Genomic DNA, 22865 nt, shown 5'->3' on the forward strand with positions numbered 1-22865 from the left:
TCAATAACTGTCTAGTATAACTCTTTCTTTTTCCGAGTAATGAAGAGAAAAAAATCACTGTTTTTAAGATTATGAATTTGCCACTTACAAATTTTATTAATAAAATAAAATATATTAATAATTTCTTTTATTGTGTACGTAAAAGAAATCAATCGATTATTAAAATGGCCCGTTTTATAAATTAATGAAACTATTTAACTATAATAAAAATTATAAATTTACAAACACACACACATACACGCACACACATACATGAAAAAATGCTTACATATTTATAAATGAATTATACTATAATAAAGTTAAATTAGATATGCAATAGGCTAGCTATATACAAAAATACCATGGTGTTTAATAATTATAATTATTTCCTTTTCTTCTTTATAAAATAGTAATGAGATGTTGATGGACTGAAACAAAAAAATGTTCTTATGTTAATAATAAGTATAGTATCTATATTATAAAATAAACATGTAAACTTAACATCCAACGGTTTTATAGCAAAATGTAAAAGTTAGTTATGAAAACATGAATAACATATTCTATGATTTTATTTATTAAATATTTTTAAAAAAAAAGATCGGTCACGATTTGCAGTAGGAATGCCACAAAAAGTTTAAAAAACCTTTTGGTTTTTGAGATAAAGACCATTTTTTTAAATTAACATACCGACCGACCTAAACCGCACAGAGAAAATTTAATATTAAGTGAAATATTAAATTACCTAAGTTAAAAAACTATCTTCATTTAGAATAACTCAAACTAAAACGTTAAACATGTAATGATCATTGTAACCTATTAAATTTAATTATCGACCGGACAATGTCTTTTATTTATTACAAAATACGAACCGGCAAAATTAATATATAGAGTAATTACACTTAATCGAGGTACTACACCGAAGCAGTTAGTTATTCGAACATATTTTGATCCTCCGATCGCGGATATTGAAGGTTCTACAATTCATACTCTTAAAAATTCAATACTTGTAATTTACGATTAATACAAGAGAGTAATTAAAGGAGATACAGACATTATACGACATTGGAAATGGGTTCGCAAAAATTCATATTGTTATAATATCATTTTAATTTATTTATACGGTTAATGATTTATATTATTAATTCAAGTTATTAATATTATTACGATTAAAGAGCAATTGCTAAACAGAGAGGTACTTTTCATTAACTTTAATTTAATTGTGAAATAAGTGAAGAATGATGATACGTTAACCTTACTTTTATTTCAATTTTATCCAGAGGTTTTTCAGGTATTGTTGAAATAATATTAATAAACTAGTTTATAATAATACAGGACCGATGCTGCCATCGAAGGGATATTTTTAATTAATTATCCTTTCTACAGTAGTAATTATGCCATCGTAATTATTGTCATTTCAGACATTATAAAAAAGAAAACGCTGTTTCTTCGTAGCAAATGATATAAGCACAGTAATAGTAACTTACCGAGACGGGTTTTCTTGTATAAAACAGAAAAGAGCTCGCATCAAAATGAAACCGAGTGCGTTTAGAATGGACCTAATACAAAGTATTCAGATATTATTTGTAACAAAGTTTTCTTCAGACAAGTTCACTTCCTTCAAACATTCCGCATTAAAATCCTACATCTGTTTCAGAGTTAAAAACAAGATTCAAATGCGATTTAAATAGTTTCATTTTGATCAAGATAAAAAAAATGAAACGCAGAGAAGATAAGAATAATGAAACTATGATTACTAACATGCCTTATGAGTCTTATCTTGTAATTGTGGATGAAGTCGGCAATCTTTATCCACAAACATTCTGACTAACAGTGTAATACAAGATGATTTTACAGTTCAAATTAATGAGCTACCTTGAAAGGTATATTTGAATACCAAACATGCTACGTTTTCAAAAATAAAAATGCAATTTAATAACGCATGAAGAAACATTCTGATAAATTATTACATAAGGAGCTATTTTAAAACTATTTGAATGGTTTACGTGCAGAAAATGATAAAGACATCGTTTCAAAAATTATTTCTGAAAATTGATAGCGTAAACTTAGGTCAACCGTTCTTTAATCAGTGTCACTTACATCCTGCAGTATTTGCTTCTAAAGCTCAGCTCAATAAACATATACAGCGTCATTGTGAAACGTATAATTCACTTAAGTACTCTTTTAAGTTTACTCAAACTATTGAATCTAAAGTTAATGAAGATTGCGAATGTACCCGTAATTTTATCGACGGGTTAAATAATTCCATTAACTTAAAAAATACTGTTCAGATTTCAAATAAAACTGACTGTAAAAGTCTAATTCATTTATCAGCGATAAAATCTCGTTAACTTCAATGATTTTCCTCATCGGAAGACAAAGAGCATTTAAGGAAAATATTAATCTTATAGAATCTATGTCTAAAAAATTGAAAGATGTTAGTACTTCAGAACCATGTCGACAAAAAAATAAAGCGACAAGCTTTTATTCGCTAAATATTAAATTGATGGAATGCTTTGATAGATTTACAAGTAGAACAATCAAGAATAAAAACGTAACTACTATCAAGGCAGATAACAGAACCTTCTGTCATTAAAACAGAAGGTGATACAAAACATGATAAAAAGGGAAATCTACATAAAAAAAATCACAACTCGATAAAACAAAATTACAGACGCATAAAAAAAAAAAAAATTTATTCACAAACTGATAATTCATATAAAAAGTTAAACATTTGAAAAAAATCACAAAAAACAGAAATGTATGAATCTGGTGATCGCTTCAAAAAAATATGAAATTACATTCAACAATGAAACTTCTCAGAATCAGACATATTCATCTGATACAGTTGAAAATTTAGTTCTGTATTTTAAATTGGATTTTATCGTCCGTTTTTAAACATTATCATTACTTCTTTGATGCATTAAAGTAATTTATTAAAAGCGATATAAAACTTAATTGTTCAAATGTAGTACGATTGGAAACGATATTTATACGTAATATTGTATGAAACCCAGTTATTCATTGAAACCCTAACCACCCGGGATCCTACCACGATCCAGTACCTCGATCAAACTCCCTCTGCAGACCTACACATTGCAAGGGCGCGAAGAAAACCAGCCACTATAGACCATTCCTCACGGATCATCCGGTTGGTACGGAGATCTAGGAAGGAATGTATTTTCTCAAGTTCCTTAACAGTTCGTGAACGTTCGACCTCGTATCGGGGACAGACGTAGAGGACGTGATCCACTGTACCATTAGTCTCGCAATCCGGGCATCGACTCGAATCCACCAAAAGAAACTTAGCCAAATTCGTCCGAAAGGCATCATGCCCGGAGAGAAACTGTGTGATATACCGATTGGAGGAGACCCATTTAATCGCACCTAAATTAGACGCTATAGGAAATGTACCATGTGTGTATACCATGCTGTGGGGGATTCATCCCACCACACCGACCAAGACGCAAGGCCCCGGTCTTCAATCTCCTGCTTTCGTTTTGACGTCAATTTACCTTGGAATTGTAGCGTTCCTTACGCTCATTAGCCAGGATATCTATCGGTTTAATTCCGGCTATAACACAGACTACCTCCACGAGACTGTTCTGTAACCGCCTATAACAGTCAGCAAGAGGAGTCGCTGAGCCTGCAGCAAAATGTCCGCGCAATACCTAAAACCACGCGGTGAGCCAAAACAGGCGCAACATACAGCATAATAGCTTCGCTGACACCTTTGTAAAGGATACGCATGGTACGGTAATTCAATCCCCAATCGGGATGAATGACTCTACGGATTCCATAAAAAGCATCAGCGGCCTTTTTTGGTACATACTGTAGATCTTCATTGAACCGAAAATTCTCATCAAGGATAACACCCAGACATTTTTGAATCGTAACGTACCGAATGGGGAGGGGAGACCAGCCATCCAATCCCGGATTTGTTGGGAAGCAGCCAATCGTCATTAAGCAACATCATTGTGGTTTTCTCTGGGCTGAAAATCATCTTATGTTGGAGACTCTACAGTCGGAGTGTCTCACAAGCACGAGCAGCTCGGAGTTCTACCTCGTTACGCGAATCCCCTTCAATCAGTAGCGGCGCATCATCAGCATAAGCGATGACACGACAACCACATGGCAATCTTTAACGCAACATCGAATCGAATTCTATGATCCAAAGAAGGAGACTCAGAACACTGCCTTGAGGGCATCCTTTAGTTAAGGTCTTACGGACCTCCAAGCCGCCATGACGCAGGAAAACGGTCCGATTGCTGAAATAACTTGAGAGCACTTCTAGTTCATTTCGTGTACACTTACGCCTCTGCATCTGAAACAGGGCAGAGGGCCACCATAAATTGTTAAATGCCCCGGATATGTCCAGAAAAATCCCTAATACATATTCACATGGACTAGAGGAAGCTATATCCATCACATTTAGTACGGCATCTTCAGTGCTCTTGCCCGGTCGGAATCCATAAATGATCAGTGTCCAATCTAACATTAATACGCAAATATAGGACCTTCTCAAAAACCTTGTCGATCACGAACAAGAGCGTTAGTGGACGATAAGAAGAACTAACAGTAGGATCTTCGTCGCCACCTTTGAACAACAACACCAAGTCTCCACGCTTCCAACACGCCGAAAAGTGACCGGCGAAGAGTAATAATACATCTTAGTTAGAGGACTAAGGACCACTGGAAGCCCTCGGACAAGGATCTCCACTGTGATACAATCATACCTTGGGGCCTTGTGCCGTGCTATGCTACAGATCACCTGGCGCACTTGCGCTCAGTGATCTCAGAAGATTGTGTCTGTCTCGAAAATCGCGACTTCCCGCCTGACATGTCGGTGGTATGAAACCTCACCGGATGACCGGTGTCGTCCGGGAGAAAATCAATCAGCAAAATATTAAGGACTCGGTTCTTATCAATTACCACACCCTCGCGGATTGACAAAGCTGACAAGAGGACATCTTTCCCGCGCTTTTGTCCAAGAGCTCTATACACAACGCCTTAAGGGTCTCTATTCCCTTGCTCCTGAACGAAGGAGCGTCAGGAATTACGCTTGGAGGACTTAATGCTATGAAAATACCTAGTCCTCGCTCTGCGGTAATCTGCAGTTAGGGCCGCACGCCGATCGGGATCACCCTCTCGTTAGTCTCAGCTCTTCTTAGTCGATTCACAGATTGCTTCATTGCTATCAGATTCCGAGACCACCAACCAGATATACGACGATAAGACACCACAGATTATTTATCGATTGATTTATTTGAGGTATAGATTACCCAAGATTTATACAAACATTAAATTGTCAATGGAATGAGTCGATAGCCATCGGATGTGAACAACACGTTAGAAGAAATCCTAGATCTATATGATTGTAGGTACAATTAATCGTACACATAAATTTTCTGCTCTTTGAGTAAAGATTCTGAGATAGTAATCCATAAGGTTCTCCCTACCTCCTTGACCGACTTGTAACTAAAATTAAATGGTTAATGCCCCGACATACAGAAATCATCGTACCAAATTTAATGTAAATCATATATCCAAGGTCACTATACCCATAGAAAGTCCCATAAGTTTCCATACATAGAAAAATAGATATTTTTTTTTATGAAAACCATTTTTATTTATGTAATACGCTGTACATAATTTCCGCTGTGTAGAAAATACATTTCGATTTTGGTCCTCCACTGCTGAAGTACACTTATAAGCACAGCCGGAAATATGCTTGAAATAACAAAAATAAATAAAAACGGTTTTCATAAAATAATGTTATTTTAACTACGCGTGGAAACTTATGGGACAGCTGTACGTACCGTAAATCATTTTGGATTTTTTGACGTGTAGAAAGTACGTTAATCAATGCAGTGTAATATACATTATATGTATTAAGCCGACACAAAAGGGAGAAATTTAGGTGAAGCACACTACTTTTTTCTGTGTGAAATAGTTAACAGATAAAAATATTATTTTATCTTGCATACGTATATGAACGTAGGCCGTCGGGCCGGTCTAGCGGTTAACTAGTTGACGAAAATTAGTTTTTTAACAGTTGATTTTCAAAATCGAACGTTCTGAGATTAAAACCCTAGTAAAAGTCAGTCGCTTTTGTACGGATTTGAATAGTAGACAGTAGATACCGGTGTACTTTGACGGTTGGTATTTAATTAACCACACATCTCAGGAACGGTCGGCCTGAGTCTGTACAAGACTATACCTCATTTACATGTCGTACATATCATTTTCATCTCTTCGGGCTGTGGGGTAGGGTTGCTTACTGTTCGGTAGTTGAACAGATTGCCGTGTACACATTAGGAAAATAATATTTACATGAAAGTGTAATCTTCGCTAAAAAGAAAAGTCGCTTATTTAAAAAAAAAATAACCACCTCTAGCAAACTAGACGATAAAACGTATCTGTGTAAATTAAATCTACGATTCGGCTTAAGGGTCCTTTCGCTTTCGTTTTCAGTTTTAATAAATTACCGAACCGCATACGATTAAAAAATTTTTTTATATAGAAATAATATTACCCTTTCGTTGAATTTTTTAAATAAAAATGTTAAAAACTGAATTTTCTACGTCCCGATCAACGTATACTTAGATATTCGCTCGAATAATTTTCAATAACGCCTTTTGAATTGAATTTGTTTTTTTACGCTTAGTATACCGATGCGTTTAACTTAATGTTATTTCACGTGTTTGTGCTAAAAATAATTAATATAACCTTTATTAATATTCATTACAGGGTTTCTTATTATGAACTATAAGTTAACAGAAATATAATATAGACCGTTTAAGTAAGGGAAATAGTTGAAGAAAAGTTAAATTTTAAGTTCTGAACAAATATCGGAAACGTTCGTCGGTAATGTTTTTATTTTTTATATCCGTATCGGTGCTACGGCTAATACTGGCAAAAAAAATTAAAAAAAAGCATAAAATTATATAATTTTATACGCATTGAAATTTTATAGTTAAAATTATAGTATAAAATTTATAGTTAAAATTTTAATTTTTAATTTATTATTCCTGTTATTATTTTATTTAAAATATAATTTTTAATTTGACGTCTTGAAATTAAAACGAAGGAAACAGTGCTCTATAAGAAAAATAATAACTATAAAAAAGAAATAATAAAATCGTCGAACGGGCATAAAATATCACAAATAATAACAAAAAAAAAACCCGCACGGTTGCATCGTTAAAATTATTTATAAACTTTACTTTTTTATCAAAATAATGTACTAATCGCGTGTTACTTAAAAACTTTCACATTGTTAGGATTTCTGTTCCGTATTATTCAGTGAAAAGGATTAATAATATCTATGTAACGTTATTATTTTTCATATTTATTTAATACAAAAGAATAATAATAAAAACACGTTTATTTATTTTAAACTTAACTGTGATTCGGTTTCAGCAATTAGAAAACAGTTGAAATGTCCGATGGACTGACAACTGATTAATTTAATTGAAGTTATGTGCTATTGCAGTTTCAGTTATTCGTTTATTGTTATTACATTTGCTTTTTCAACTCTTTTCACGTAAATAAAAAAGATTCCCTTATTTACCTTTAGATTTTACTTACGATTTTATATTACTTTCTTTTCGTAACAAAATTATTACCTATCTGTTTTTTACCCTTTAACTAAACTAAACCGGAATAACCTTTTTTTAAAAATCTGTAGTAACATTAAAATTAAAATAAATAAAATCTACTTCAAAATACGCATACCGGTCTTGATAAAAGGAATCGTGAATTGAAGCGTTCCGTGTAAACAAGGGCGAACTCGACAAATGTCGATTTGAAAAGTATTTAAATACGAATAACTATTCGTACCTTTTAAATGCGAATAGTTCTTCCTACCTACCCCTTCCTTATGTCGAGATCGTTGTAATCACTCGTTAAACTGTAGTGGCGGTTTTTGGTTTATAACGAATTCCTGTTTGCCTTTGCTATTCTGTTGTCTGTCGACTAATACGTCAAACGAGGTTTTCTAAAAAAAATTGTTTTGAGAAGCAGACCGACCTTTAAAGAAAACAAGATTAGTTCGCCCTTGTTGTACGGGATACCTCGATTTAATTAAATACTACCGACTGCGAGCTAAGGTCGTCTGGAACGCGGTTACATATATCGCTTCTATTCTCTTGAAGTTATTGCAGAATAATTTATTTTCTTAAAATTTTAGTTATTCCTGTATATTTATTATTACGATATAACGGGACCTATAACCTATTAGTTATACGCATTATAACCCGTTCGGGACGCTATAACTTAAGGGGCCTGGATCAGCACAGGCTGCGGCGCGAGTGCGCGGCTACCTTACAGGGGTTGGATTGGCGCGTGGAGCACAGGGAGGAGGTGGAATTGGTGGCTGAACAATTCAGTCGGGCCATCAAGACTGGCTGCGATAGGATCCTACCCGGGTGCTCTCCAATCACGCGAACCTGAACCGATATTTGTTTCGGTTCCGCCTGGCAGCTGATGAGCTGTGCGTCTGCAGGGAGGTCCAGTCGAACGAACATATGATGTTCGACTGCCCAGCTCTTGGAGGGGGGCCAGAACTCAGGCCACCCTGGAACTTAGAGGTCGAGGGGAAAATTGGCCGCTCATAAGCGGCGAGTCGATGTGGCGTGAGCCGCATTGTCGGACCGTGTGGGTGTTCCTTGATGTCGTTGCTTTGTTGAACCGGAATCAGTAGTTTATTTAAGGGGAAAACTCCTTCCTCGCTGCTGCGGGAAACTACCCGAGAGTTATGGCTGGCCATCTGCCGGTTAAAACTCCAAGCGCTTTAATATCGGTGGACAGGTACTTTCTGTCATTCAGCGACCTACGCGTGGCAGCGAATTGTAAGGCAGCAATTCGCTGCCACGCGTAGGTCGCGTGGTTTTTATTTAACGAGAGGTTTTTATTTAACGCGAGGTTTTTATTTAACGAGATAAATTTAATTTATTGAACGTCATATATATTTTAGTAGTTGACGGGGTGCGCCTACACATTTTAAAATATATGACAAGCGAGTGGTGAGACACGAAGCGAGTGATGAGTGACACCGTGCTTAGTTCGCTCACGCAATTAGGTTACCTCTAGGAGCTATTTTGGACACCGGTCGCTAAACTGATTCGAGGCTCAGTAGCCGTTTACGGCACGGACATCGGTCTTATGCTTTAGGGCGACCGAATGGGGTGGTGGCGAGAGAAATGCGACGCAAATCAATCTATCGATCGATTTCGATATAACAGTCCTATAGTGTACGTAATGACCGTGACAACGGCAACAAAACTAAATAAATAAATTAAATGTCGCATAACTTGCCCGGTTTTGTTCGGAAAGTTATGGTACTGTCTACAGAAATCAATATATTTTAATTAAAAAAAAGGTTAAAAAAGGAGATGAATTTTAATTCGAACGATGTGCCTTCCTCTTCTAAGATCCAAATATTTCCTTAATTATAATACCATTTGGCTATACCTGTGGAACTAATGAAAACAAGTAACACTTACGATATATCGGTTGAAAGGCTCTCGGTGAGGGCTTACTACTGCAGTTAAGAAAAAGACTTTTGGTTCAGTCGATCGCAATCAAAAAGGGAAGTGCACAACTAGATGTTACAACAACACTAAATCCAAAATTTCAATATCCTACGGCTAATCGGTTTCGGGTTGTGCGAGATACATACGTTCGTACGTATATATAGACGTCACCCGAAACTAGTCAAAATGGATTCAGGGATAGCTAATTCGAGAAGTAATTATTTGCCTTGCTCTTTTCCGTAGAAAATTTTATACGTCATCAAAACGTTTGACTTTTGACGATGTAATATAAAGGAAAAGGATTAAAAACGTAAGTAAAAATTTTTAATAAAATAAGCCTTGAAAAGACAAAAAAATAAAAATAAAATAAAATTAGATTAAAGTATTTCGGTCAGATACTTTTGAAAAGAAAATTACGTGTTTAATTAAAAGATAAAATCAAGTCCTAAAAAGAACGAATTTCTTACATAATATTTCTGCGCGAAGAAAAATAAATATATAAATGGTTGTACGACTTGACTTTTGAGCTAGTACTGTGTCGGAGAGAATTTGAACCTCGGCTAAGAAGATGAGGGTCGATGGAGATGCAATACGATCTACGAAGGACATTTACTTTTATAAGCGTCGACCGTTACCGTTTTGAAATACTTTTACAAAGTTTGTGACAAACTTGACGTATTTTACGTTTTTAAACAAAAGGTTTGTAACTATTTAAGCAGTAAGATATTTAAAAGTTAAGTAACTTAAATTTATAACTTACCCGGTTAAATAAAAATGCGTTAAAGCGATCATTTTCTTCTCTTCAGATACGCAATCGTAGGAAATTGTAAATCAGATTGTGAAGGATCTCTCGGTTGTGTTTCAGGCGATCTAATAATTTGATTTATTAATGATTCAACAGATTTGGGCGGTATAAATTGTTGAGGTGGTGGTGTTACGCCCGATGTTTGCGACGGGTCAGGTGTAGCCGTTGTGTCATCGGTGTTTTTAGGAAATAAAACCGGTCCCGGATTGTGTATCGAATTAGTGTGTTGTTCTTGTTCGTCTTCACCTCCTTGTAATTGCGGTCTCTGTTGTAATGTAAACGGTAATACTAAATTTGGATTATTATTATATAAAGGTGCTTTTGTCAGAGACTGTGATATCTGTGAGTAAACTGTTTTTATCAACGGGTGGTATAAGGAAGCGTGATGATTATGTGTAGTTAATATCGGTTTTTTAATTAATACATCTTTTGTAGTTATTATCGGTTTGGCGATCGAATGACGCGGTAATGATTTTTTAACTATAGCATTAAAGCCCGAGTGGTCATCAGCGGTATAATCGACAGTTCTTAATGTTCCATCGGAGTCTAACAAACTGTATTGTCCTTTTACTGAATCACCGGCTCTTTGTTCCCACTGACTTTTAAAATCACCAGTATGAAAATCGTGCACTCCATAGTTGAATAAATAATTAGCCGCCGCCGCCGCCGCCGTATGATCCTGAAACATAAAAAATTAATACAACTCGAGTAAAAAATGTAAACTATTCATTTATAGAAATATAGAAAAAACACTACTTGAGAAAAATTGACATAATCCTGGAAAAAACTTAATCTTTACTTCACGATAAAGAAAGAACAGGTTCTTAATTCGACGTATTTTAATGTACACAATATCACACGAAGAAGCGGAAACTGTATATGAATTTGTTCTATTTGTAAAAATAAAGAAAAATGACCTTAGAAAGAAAGGTCTGGAAACAGTTTCTTTTCCAGTTACATAAAAATAATGAAACATTTTGCTCCGATTTCTGCTCGACGGTAAAATTAGACTTTACTGTAATTCTTCGAATGTAAATAGACTTGTTACATGTTTCAAACTAAAAAAACAATCGTAAAAAAAATCGCATTTAATAACTAAAAAAAGAGTTTATATAAGAGTTAAAAACTAAAAAAAAATTTATATTAAATAAAATAATCTCTTCTCTTGTCTACGACAACTTAAACGAGATAATGAATATTACGTATAGAATGTTGAACTATTTTCCAAATAAATACAGAAAAAAGCACGAACAAAAAAATTCCTCACACACGCACACTCACACAACACTACTTACACACCATCGTAGTACAAACTTACAGTCGCAGATCCATACTAAACACTTCGTATAAAACTTCGAAAACGCTATAGAAAAATACAATAGCGCAGAAAGAGAACAGCACGTTCTCTCGCTATAATCATCAACGACACATTCCGTTTTTTTGATTCTGTTGAAATTTAACGAACTGAAATATTATTTTTTTTTTAGTGAAGAAAATTGTCTAGATCTTGTACTACATGTCATTCTAATATACTCGTACGTCATTGTCGAATAAATTTATTTCACTTCAAAATCTATTTCAATTTAATAATAATAATAAATCAAAACCAATGCGATATTTTTCGGGGCGATAGTTTGAGCTCCCTGTGGTTCTGCTTAACTGTGAACCCTCTCTCAAGTATGTTGGACCAATCAGGACGCGGTTTCAAAACGACTGACAAGGGAAAAGTGTATACACTATTAACCATCTAATATACATGAACGATCTCAAGTTGTATGCTAGCGATGACGTAGAGCTTACAAGTTTGCTGAATAGTGCCGTATTCAGCAATCATATCCAGATGCGCTTTGGTGTCGGGAAATGTGCCATTCTAAAGGTTATAAAGGGAGAAAATGAGGATGTTCCAAAAAGCTGTAGTTTGCCGCTAAAGGCAGAGGACACTTACAAATATCTCGGTTTCAAACAGACCCTCGTCGTAAACAATAAATCAAGCAAACAGCAGTCAGAGAAAGTATTTGGAGACAGAACTCAACGCAAAAAACAAAATCAAAGCCATTCGCGCTTGGTGTGTGCCAGTTCTCATATACTCGATTGGAGTTGTTCGGTTGTTCATCGGTCCAAGAAAACCTGAACATCTTGGTGCGCACAACATTAAATAACTTGTCCTGATTGACTGATTCATCAATGCCTAACAAAAACTACTGAATGTAAATCGATGAAAATTTGTATAGATATTCATATTACGGTGTAAGTGCACACTAAGAAGGATTTTTTTAAATTCTGAGTTTAAAAGTTAAAATGGAGCAACAATGAAATTAAAAAACTATTTGTTTAATTTCTCGGTAACAAATGAAGATTCCTGATTTTTGGTTTTAATCTTCGTGCGAGTATCTAAATACTAATTTCTAGGTTTTTGAGATTCCGAGTTTAAACGGTTAAAATGGATATTGACTTTTTTTGAAACCTGGTTTTTTTTTTAATTAATCGGTAACAAATGAAGATATTAACTTGATTTTTGGTCTGTGGAATCTTCATGGGAATATCAAAAAATAAAGTTATCGATTTTTTGAAATTCGGAGTTTAAAGGGTTTAAATTGTTTTGAATTTTTTTGAAACGCAGCTATGTTTTATTAATTTTTCTGTAAAAAATGAAGGTCATTCTTTTTTACTTCGTTGTACGAAGTTAAGGAAGTATTGTGATCGTGAAAAATTTCAGTTTTCAAATTTCAACGGAAATAACCATTTTGACCATCGCTGAATCCATTTTCACTAGTTCCGGCGTAACTCTGTACGTACGTAGGTATGTGTGTATGTATGTACATATGTATCTCGCGTAACTCAAAAACGATTAGCCTTAGTATGTTGAAATTTTGGATTTAGGACTGTTGTAACATCTGGTTGTGCACCTCCCATTTTAATTGCAATCGACTGAACTGATTTTAGGCTTTTTTAGCCTAAAATCAAAAAAGTTGGATTTTTGACTTTTTTTAACTGCAATAGTAAGCCCTCGTTGAGAGCTTTTCAATTGTATAAGTGGTGCTTACTTTCATCGGTTCCACACACACACACACACACACACACACACACACACACACACACACACACACACACGCTCGCGCACACACAAATTAAATATGATTGTGAAAAAATATTTTTTTTTGAGACCGTACATCTTAAAAATTATTTTACACATAATTTGATCGATTTACACATAATTTTGCACTAGATAGGGAATCTTGGAGAGCTGCATCAAACCAGTCAAATGACTGAAGACAAAAAAAAAAAAAATAATTTGATCCATATATTTTTTAATTCATTCATTGTAATTCAAGCCGGGATTGAAGTTGATCATACTCTGAATGGGATATCTCTCGTGGAAGTTTTGAGAAAAATTATATTTGAATGTCATTATTATAAGTCGAAAAAAGCAATTCGAGAAAATGAGTTAGTACTGGGAAGAAAAGAAAAAGTGGTTGATCTAAGGACAACGAGGCTTAGCGCGGTCCAAGAATCTGATGTGTACACCATATGATTTCTTCTACGCTATTAAATTACATATACGCGTTTTTAAAATATGAAAAGTACATAAAATTTTATTTCATTAATAACCTTATTTTTAACGATATTTTTTTCTATTTTTCTTTTTTATTGTTATTATTATTAAATTATTGTTTATCATAAAAGAAAATTTACCCTCAGAGGTTAATAATTATTAATAAATCAATATATTTCAATTAAAAAAAAAGTTAAAAAAAAGAGATGAAGACGGATTTGAACCGACGGGTGCCTTCACCTTCTAAAATAAAAATATTTCATTAATTAAAATTTTATTTGGCTATAATTTGGAATAGACGAAAATAAGTACTCCTTACGACATATCGTTGAAAAGTTGTCAGTGAGGGCTTATTACTGCAGTTAAGAAAAAGTTCAAAATCCAAATTTTTTGGACTTTGGGTTTTCTGGAGACTCTTAGTCCAGCTAATCGCAATAAAAAGGGGGAGGTGCACAACTAGATGTTACAAAAGTCCTAAATCCAAAATTTCAACGTCCTGTGCTTTAAGTTGTGATTTTTAACGCCCTGTGTTTTTAAGGTGTGCGGGATACACACGTACGTCTCGCCGAAACTAGTCAAAATGGATATTTCCGTTGAAATCTGAAAACTGAAATTATTCGCGATCAGAACACTTACTTTACTTCGTACAAGGAGTAAAAAGAAGTCGTTATTAATTTTTTACATTATTTAATCTATTACATTTTATTTTACGTCCATATAAAGATATTACGAGTAAAATATATGTTTTTTTTATTATTAATTTTTTTTAGTCAAATATACTACATTATACATAATTTTATTGTTGAAAGCAGATATATAGTTTCCGCCCGCATCCGATAAATATAGAAAATTAACTACCGTCTGTTTAAGCCGATATCACAAAGACCACCATGATACAACGGGATATTGGAACATTTAAAAACAAATTTTCTAAAAATAATAATTTTTTTTCACTAAGTAATTATTTATAAAATTTCTACAATATTATTTTTTATCCTATAATCGGGTTAAAAGAAGGTATATTGTGGAGCTAATTTAATGGTTATTTTCTTTTAATCTGATTTTTATCTATAAAAAATCAAATTATAGTAAAGCTAAATTATAATTAGTAGAAGAAAAGTTTGAAATCGGTTACCGGAAATCGGTCTAGCTAGTCAAAAAATATTGAAATTACTTTATATAGCCGTACCAAAGTTTTCTGCGTCTCTTCGTAGATCGTGGAAGAGGCTACGTTTCGAGGAGGGGCTACGTACGCAGCCTCAAGTTAACCTTGATTGTCTCTGTACTCGGAGATATAGGTAAGCGCGAATTAATAAATTAAAGATTAATATAATCCCCCTTACCGGCGCGTCGATACGTTCTCTAGATCTTTCGGCTTACTTGGAAGCCATCATCAGGAATTAAAACTAACGCGTTAAAGTCAAAGTTTAAAATCGTAGTTACTGTTTAAAAACGGTCATGACTGCCCCGGTCCTACTAGTATAATCTAGTCCTGCTAGTAAAATGAAAATAGTATACTAGTAGAACCGGGACGGTTATAATTGTTTTTAAATTTTCACTTAAACGGAATAATGTTAACTCCTGATGATGGCTTCCAAATAACCCGAAAGATCTAGAGAACGTATCGACGTGCCGGTAAGGGGGATTATATTAATCGTTAATTAATCGATTTAATATATCAGCGTACCGTGTTTGAGAAATTAACTGACAATATTAAACACAAATTAATTGACAATACGGGTAGTGATTCAGCCGAAATTGACAAAATTTTTAAATTTCGTAAATGTGTTGAGGTTTTTTTTTTATTTCACTAGTTTTCAATTTTTTTATAGTGGTAAGAGCATTTAGTAAATGTTCTTACCGTGGAACGATCTATTTTTTTTTTGTTTAGTACTAGACCACCTCACTCCAAGCATCCAGTAGACAAGCACCTGTGGAGGGGAACTCAAAGAATTTAAACAGAAAGAGTAGGTTTGTGAAAATTACTTTAAAGGAAAATGAAAAATAAACATTTTGACGTAGAAAACTTGTACGACTAAAACCAAAACGAACACCGTTTAATATTTTTCATAGCCGATTTTAAAAGCGGTATCAGCCGATTCTCCTTTCTCAAAACGATCCATTTTTCAGTATGAAAAAACAACCGCGCTCAAGCCCACAGGGGGAAAATTGAAAAACTGTTAAACGGTAAAAGTAGGGTGTAGGGTTATTACATATCATTTATTATTTATTATCTATTATCTTTTTTTTTGTTAACTAATCGCTTCGCTTATATCGTAAGATTAAAGTCGCTATCTTTGGATGATCTCCTGACACGTTACTCTAACCCAAAATGTTCAGTTATGGTCGCGATGTTTTGGCGAGCGGTTGCAAAAATAAATTGCTCGAAGAAAAATTAACAATTTTTGAACGAATCTTTTTTTATATTTATTTAAATAACCCTTTACGCTCTTTATTTCAATAGAAAAAAAACTCGTCTTAAAATTCCTTTTCAAATAAAATTTTTTTTAAGTCGGGTGCCGGGTTTACTTTAATCGATTTTAAAAAGAATTGAAAAAGTATTATTTTTTATTATTTTTAATTCGGTCTTTGGGAAAATTTATCGGTGCTTTGGTTATATCTTCATTCTTAAGAAGTTATTATCGTCTTCTTTTTCTTTTTATTAGATTTAGAGTATAATTATTTAATTATAAAACGTTATCTAATTGAAGCGAGCTAACTGTATTTGATATTCATGTTTTTACCGTATATAATAATTACGAAATAGAAATATAATAGAGAAATACACGTTTTAGAAATCGTTTTTATTTTTAACATTACAAGAAATAAAAAAGATATACTACGATAAGTCCGGATGTATTAATTTTTAAAGAGAGTTCATTGATTTTTTTCGTATTAAATATTATTTTTACTAAAAAATAATAAAAACATTATTAATTTATTTATAAGGCAAATTAATAATCGAGCTATTTTTACAAATCGATTAAAAGTTTTTATAATTAAAACAATATACGAACGTATTATATTATTTCTTATATGAGAGAAAATAAGTGCTTTCTATTTTGCGAATAATTCATTTCTTTAATCCTTTCACTTCTATTACCGTACAGGCAAGTCTTCGTTTTGTATTTGTACATATTAATTTACAAGCGTAAGTCAAACGTTCTGTACATATATTTGTTTCTTATTTACTAATATATCCGTTATTAAAATTGTTTTTAATATCTTAATTATGTATTTATTTATTTATTCGTATGTTATGTATCGCGATGATATTTAAATGAATTGAGCTTTTGTATAAATACGTATCGGTGTTTAACGTTACATATATTAAATAAACAAAGGAAGCTAGGTATTCGTACTAAAGCACGAACGAATGTACTGGACGGGCGACATTCCAAAATACGACTATACTTTTCATAAGAGTGACAGATTTGTTTCTTGCGACGGTTAAAATAAAAGCATTTACAATATTAAATTATTATACGTAACTTTTGCGTATTTAAAAACGTGCGAAATTCACGTATGCGTTTATACAGATGTAACTATAAAATAAATTTATCGATTTATCAAACGTATTTAATTTCACTCGGATAATTTACACCGGCACCTAATAGTCGATTAAATAATTACTGTCGATACCACAAATATATAATCGAAGACAACGATTTAAGTAGGGATTCAAATTACTTATTAAACAACCGTAGCGTGGTTTCAAGGTTTGGAACGCTAATTCAAGAGTATTAACCTCTGCGTAAACTCAAATTTTAAATTAAATTTATTAATTATACAAACCAAACGAGTAAAAAAAAATTAACATAATAAATGATTTCACAAAAAAAATAAATAAAAAAATTTGGAATTGAGATAAAAGTAGGTGAATTAGAATGTATTTTCTATACTGAATCTTAAAATAATCAGTTTTTTTAATTATGACCACCCTCAGATTTTTAGTTATGACCCCTTAAAATACTGAAAAACTTTAAATAATAGAATACAAAAACAATAGTAATAGTTACAATTAAAATTTTTACCTTTATTTTGCAAACAATTTTCTTTTCTTATTTTCCTTTTGAGTTCACCGAACACAAAAGGAAAATAATGCGCATCTCTCTCTTCTTCTCTTTTATAATCCTCTTTTCTTTTTATAGTCCGCATCATATCCCTCTTTTATTTTTGCTTCGCTTAATCGTGAAAAAACCTTAGCTAAATATTTAAAGCCGTCTCCACCTTTATCTAATGCTTTTACAAAATTCATCAACAGGCCTAGTTTTTATGTGTAGCGGCGTACAATCTCCTTCGACAAGGGGAATATCGACCACATTTTCCTTTCTCGGGATAAACCGATTTCTTTTCGGCGAGTCTTTAACTGCGTGTTTATCTGTAGCCCGAGTATCCCAAAAATGCATTTATTCTGTAAACCACTCTAGAGACCGAGAAGAAGTCCTCTCGCTTTCAGGTCAGCAATGATTCGCCTTAAGTGTTCATCATACTTAATAGCTATTAAAATGTTTGACGTACTTTCATATGTTTCTTTCATTCCTACAGCATGTGCTACCGGTGTAGAAGAAAACTCATTCGAGTTATGCAACAGCACCGCCTTTAAGCTTCTTTTTGATGAGTTTATAAACAAATGCCCATCACGAATAATCAGTGTTCGGTTCAGACATTAGCTCCCTGACATCATGGCAAGAACAAATTAAACCGTCTCTTGTAAAGTATTTCAGTAAATTTTCGTTTCGATATCTATACACTGAAATTTTATTATCCTTGTTTAACAAATTCCATTCTTTAAGACCTACGAGTTCTGCATGTTGTTTCGACAAACACAAACTACGAATTAGGTCGCTCAGTTCTGCTTGTGTGAAGATGTGAGGCTCAGTATCTGATTCTTCTGGAATGTAATTAATATCTATTAAAGTTGAGGATTCATCGATCGAGTCTTCTGGGGAATCAGAAATTTCTTTCCAAGAAGTTGCAGCGACCAGAATCGGTAATTCAACACTATGACGTACCGGTCTCATAGCTGAACAAACATTTAGGTATCAGATACTGTTTTTATTGTTTGAATTGAAACCGGTAACATTTGTTAAGCAAAAATAGCAGCCATCATAATGGTTAGTAGGCTCTCGTCAAATCATACGTATGCTCTTTTTTTCCTATTAACCGCCGGGTTAGTTTAACGTAGCACTTGATGCATGCTACATGTGGAGCCCAGGATTTATCTTGGTCTCCAAAGGGACAGGGCAAAATATTGTTTGTAAGCGGTTTTCAGTATATTTATACTGATTTTCGTTGACTTTACGTGGGGAATTCTTCTCAAATGTAACAAAAAATATTTGGAGAATTTTTAAACGCCCGATTTTTATTCATTGTAAAATTCAAAATATTTTAATGGATGAAAGTAAACTAAAATATTGACCCACCGGGTTGGTCTAATGGTTAACGCGTCTTCCCAAATTTGCTGATTTGGAAGTCGTGAGTTACAGCGTTCAAGTCCTAGTAAAGCCAGTTGATTTTACATGGATTTGAATACTAGATCGTGGATACCGGTGTTCTTTGGCGGTTGGGTTTCAATTAACCACACATCTCAGGAACGGTCGAACTGAGAACGTACAAGACTACACTTCATTTACACTCATACATATCATCCTCATTCATCCTCTGAAGAATTATCTAAACGGTAGTTAGCGGAGGCTAAACAGGAAAAAAAATTAATTAATTATAAAAATAATTAAGTTTTAATTTATAAATACTTAATTACTTAAATTTGTTTTGCCATGGTGTGCAATAAAACACAGCACGAAACACACACACACACCCACAACTTACCAAATCTTGATGTTCAATAAAATAATACCAAAAGTTGTCATAAAAATCTTTCACTAAATTTACGGCATTACTTATGAAACAATCTTTATTTGTGTATGATAAAACCATTACCGCAAATAATGAACAAGTCATACGAAAAGCTGAACTCATGCTGAAGTAAATTTCTAAATTAATCATTACTTCACTCACTGACCTGTCTGGCTTGACATGAAACGACGTCATTGGCTATTATGTATCAAATATAGGTCTACAGCACGCATCAAAATTTAAATCAGATGTGAATAAGCAAACATACAGACGTACTAACTTATTTGTATTGTTTGTTCCACGAATGATGGAACAAATAAATTTAAGGGGTTGTAACTTAAGAATGTTTCGTGATGGGTTGTTTCGGAATACATATTCCGATTCAGCATATAAAATATTGTATAGAACACCTTTTCTTTTTCCTGTTTAGCCTCCGGTAACTACCGTTCAGATAATACTTCAGAGGATGAATGAGGATGATATGTGTGAGTCTAAATGAAGTGTAGTCTTGTACATTCTCAGTTCCACCGTTCCTGAGATGTGTGGTTAATTAAAACCCGACCGCCAAAGAACACCGGTATCCAAGATCTAGTATTAAAATCCGTGTAAAAATAACTGACTTTACTAGGACTTGAACGCTAGAACTCTCGACTTCCAAATCGGCTGATTTGGGAAGACGCGTTCACCACTAGACCAACCCGGTGGGTTTATATAGAACACCTATTCCCTTTCAGTCTTCAATATTACGTTGACCGGTGTTATTATTCTAAATGTTTATTAAATCGAAGAAACTTTAGATAACGAAATAAGTGAAATTCTGGGTTGATTCAGAAAGGGCAGATCCTTCTCAGAACAAATATTTTTCCTAAAATCAATAATATAGCACAGAATACTGAACTCTAAAGCCGTAGTTGTAATATTTGTCGATTTTAAAAAAGCTGCAGAGAGACCTCAGACTAAATAATTCGATAATTTTTGAAACAGAAATTAGCTAACCAAAAAGTTAAATTCATGACAGAAAATTTCAAACCCTTCGAAATAAAGACAGGCTTTAGGCAGGGTGATTTAACACCGCTTCTCTTTAATTGTGTGTTGGAAAAAAAATAGTAAGAATTTGGAATGAGAAACTAAGAGAATGTAAAATTTTAACGATAAAATTAAGGAGGAAGAATAAGATCTACTGAAGTAAACTGCCTATCACTTGCAGACCATTTTGTCATACTTTCCAGAAATTTTACAGACACGACAACACGAATTAATCTTTTAGAAGAAATAGCTAGTGAAACCGATTAAGAACTTTTGTAGAAAAAACTAAATTCACGTCCAACGTTAAGAATGTACAAAGAGTTTTGTTAATAAATATCGATCGCATAGAAAAGGTAAAAACATTTAAATATCTAGGAGAGACGGTCCAAGAAAATTGATTAGAGAAATCCACCGTAGATGAAAAAATTCATAGAATGCAAAGAGCGTATGATCTAAGAATTTCTGTAACAAAAAAATCAAAAATATCGCATTTTAAGGTCGTAATTAAAACTGAACGTTTATATGCTTGTGAATGCCTATCGCGTAATAATAAATTAGAATTTTCAGAGAGAAGAATTATTAGGAAAATATTGGGTCTACTAAAAACCAATAAAGACAGGAAAATAAGAGGCAATGCTGAAGCATATAAAAACGTAGAAAAGATTTCGGAAACAATGAGAAAAAGAAGAATGAATTTCTTTGGGAACTCATCATTTATAATGCGCGCGTTCGGAAAGTTACTGCACGTTGGTATTAAGTGTAATAACGAAACCTTCTTAATTATTATTTTGTATTTTCATTTCATTATTTTATACAAACGAATATAAGAATAGTTTATAATAGGTGTTGAAAATGACCTCCTGCAACATCAGTATAACACTGCACACGTTTCAGTTTGTTTTCACACGCTTTAAGCGGCTGATGTACTGGAATGTCTCGTACGTATGCCGTTATGAGTTTTTAGTTCGTCAATCCTGCGTGGTCGGTTGGGGTAGACTGCTTGTTTCGCTGTCCCCCTCCAGTTGAAAATAATTTGGGGGAGTCAGATCGGGCGATCGTGCAGGTCACAACCCGTCGAAATGATTCGTTTACCAAAGACTTTTCGTAAAAACGTCATCGATCTGTCCCACAATGCGCGTTCTACTCACACTGACGTTCATGTCCAAAATTAAGAGTGCACCAAGATTTTTGTTATCGAATATCGGTCGCATAGAAAAAGTTACAAAATGTAAATATCTAGGAGACACGATCCAAGAAAATGGATTAGAGAAATCCGCCGCGATGCGGTGGTATCGTACCGAAAAATAGATGGTTTCGAGGTAGGAGCGCTTGCTAAATTTCGTATCTCTTTGTTTAAGTATTGAAAAGTTATTTAAGGATTTCCGTACTTTGTTAACATTTTGTATTCTCCATATTAAAAGGACTCTTAACGTTTAGTTTCGGCAGTCCAATTTTCGCTTTGTGTAAAGATTGTTCGTGTAAGTTTCTTAGGGGTTAGTTGTCGACCACAGTCGTGTATTTTGCGAATTAATATACCCTTCCGGATGAAACCGCGCTTCATCTGTGAAAAAAAGGTAATGGCGAGGATACCTACGGAATTTTGATCGCTAAAACGTTTAAACCATCGACAATGATTCAGTCTTTTGGCACGATCCGTAGGTTTCGGTTCTTAAACGCGCGTTACTTTGTAGCGGAATAGTTTCAGTTCTTTTCTTACAGCATTACATGCGGTAGCAAGTCCGATATCTTGTTTTTATAACGAACCCACAGGGCGACCGATCTAACGCTGAAAGAACAGAATACCCCGCATAATTCTAAAACATACAGTACATCGAGTTTCCGACGAACGTACTGTAGAATGAACGACAACAGGTTATCGAAACTGATTTTCAAGTACCTTTTCGGAAAAGAAGTTAGCAACAAGCTGAATCCAAGAGATCAAAAAAAATCTAGAAAGAAACAACATAAAAGAGGATGAAATAACAGAAAAATATATGTTTCGTAGGAAAGTGCGAAAAATAGAAGGATTCCAAGATAGGAAGAATAAAAACACTGGAAACGACAAAGTAGAAGGAAATGCAATTGTTACGCGGTTCTTAGACAGCCATAA

General features: G+C 33.8%; 1 protein-coding gene across 1 annotated transcript in view; it reads right to left on the reverse strand.

Moving 5' to 3' along the window:
• Nucleotides 1-238: 238 nt before the first annotated feature.
• Nucleotides 239-22865, reverse strand: part of LOC142331333 (uncharacterized) — a 100463-nt gene continuing 77836 nt past the window's right edge. The window contains exons 3-4 of the mRNA XM_075377161.1: nucleotides 10273-10996; nucleotides 239-407 (exon numbers count right to left, since the gene is read on the reverse strand). Coding sequence (XP_075233276.1) covers nucleotides 10301-10996 — 696 coding nt within the window. The 3' untranslated portion in view covers nucleotides 239-407; nucleotides 10273-10300. The remainder of the gene's footprint in view (nucleotides 408-10272; nucleotides 10997-22865) is intronic.

The sequence above is a fragment of the Lycorma delicatula genome, chromosome 10 (genome assembly GCF_047948215.1).
Source record: "Lycorma delicatula isolate Av1 chromosome 10, ASM4794821v1, whole genome shotgun sequence".
Lineage (NCBI taxonomy): Eukaryota > Metazoa > Arthropoda > Insecta > Hemiptera > Fulgoridae > Lycorma > Lycorma delicatula.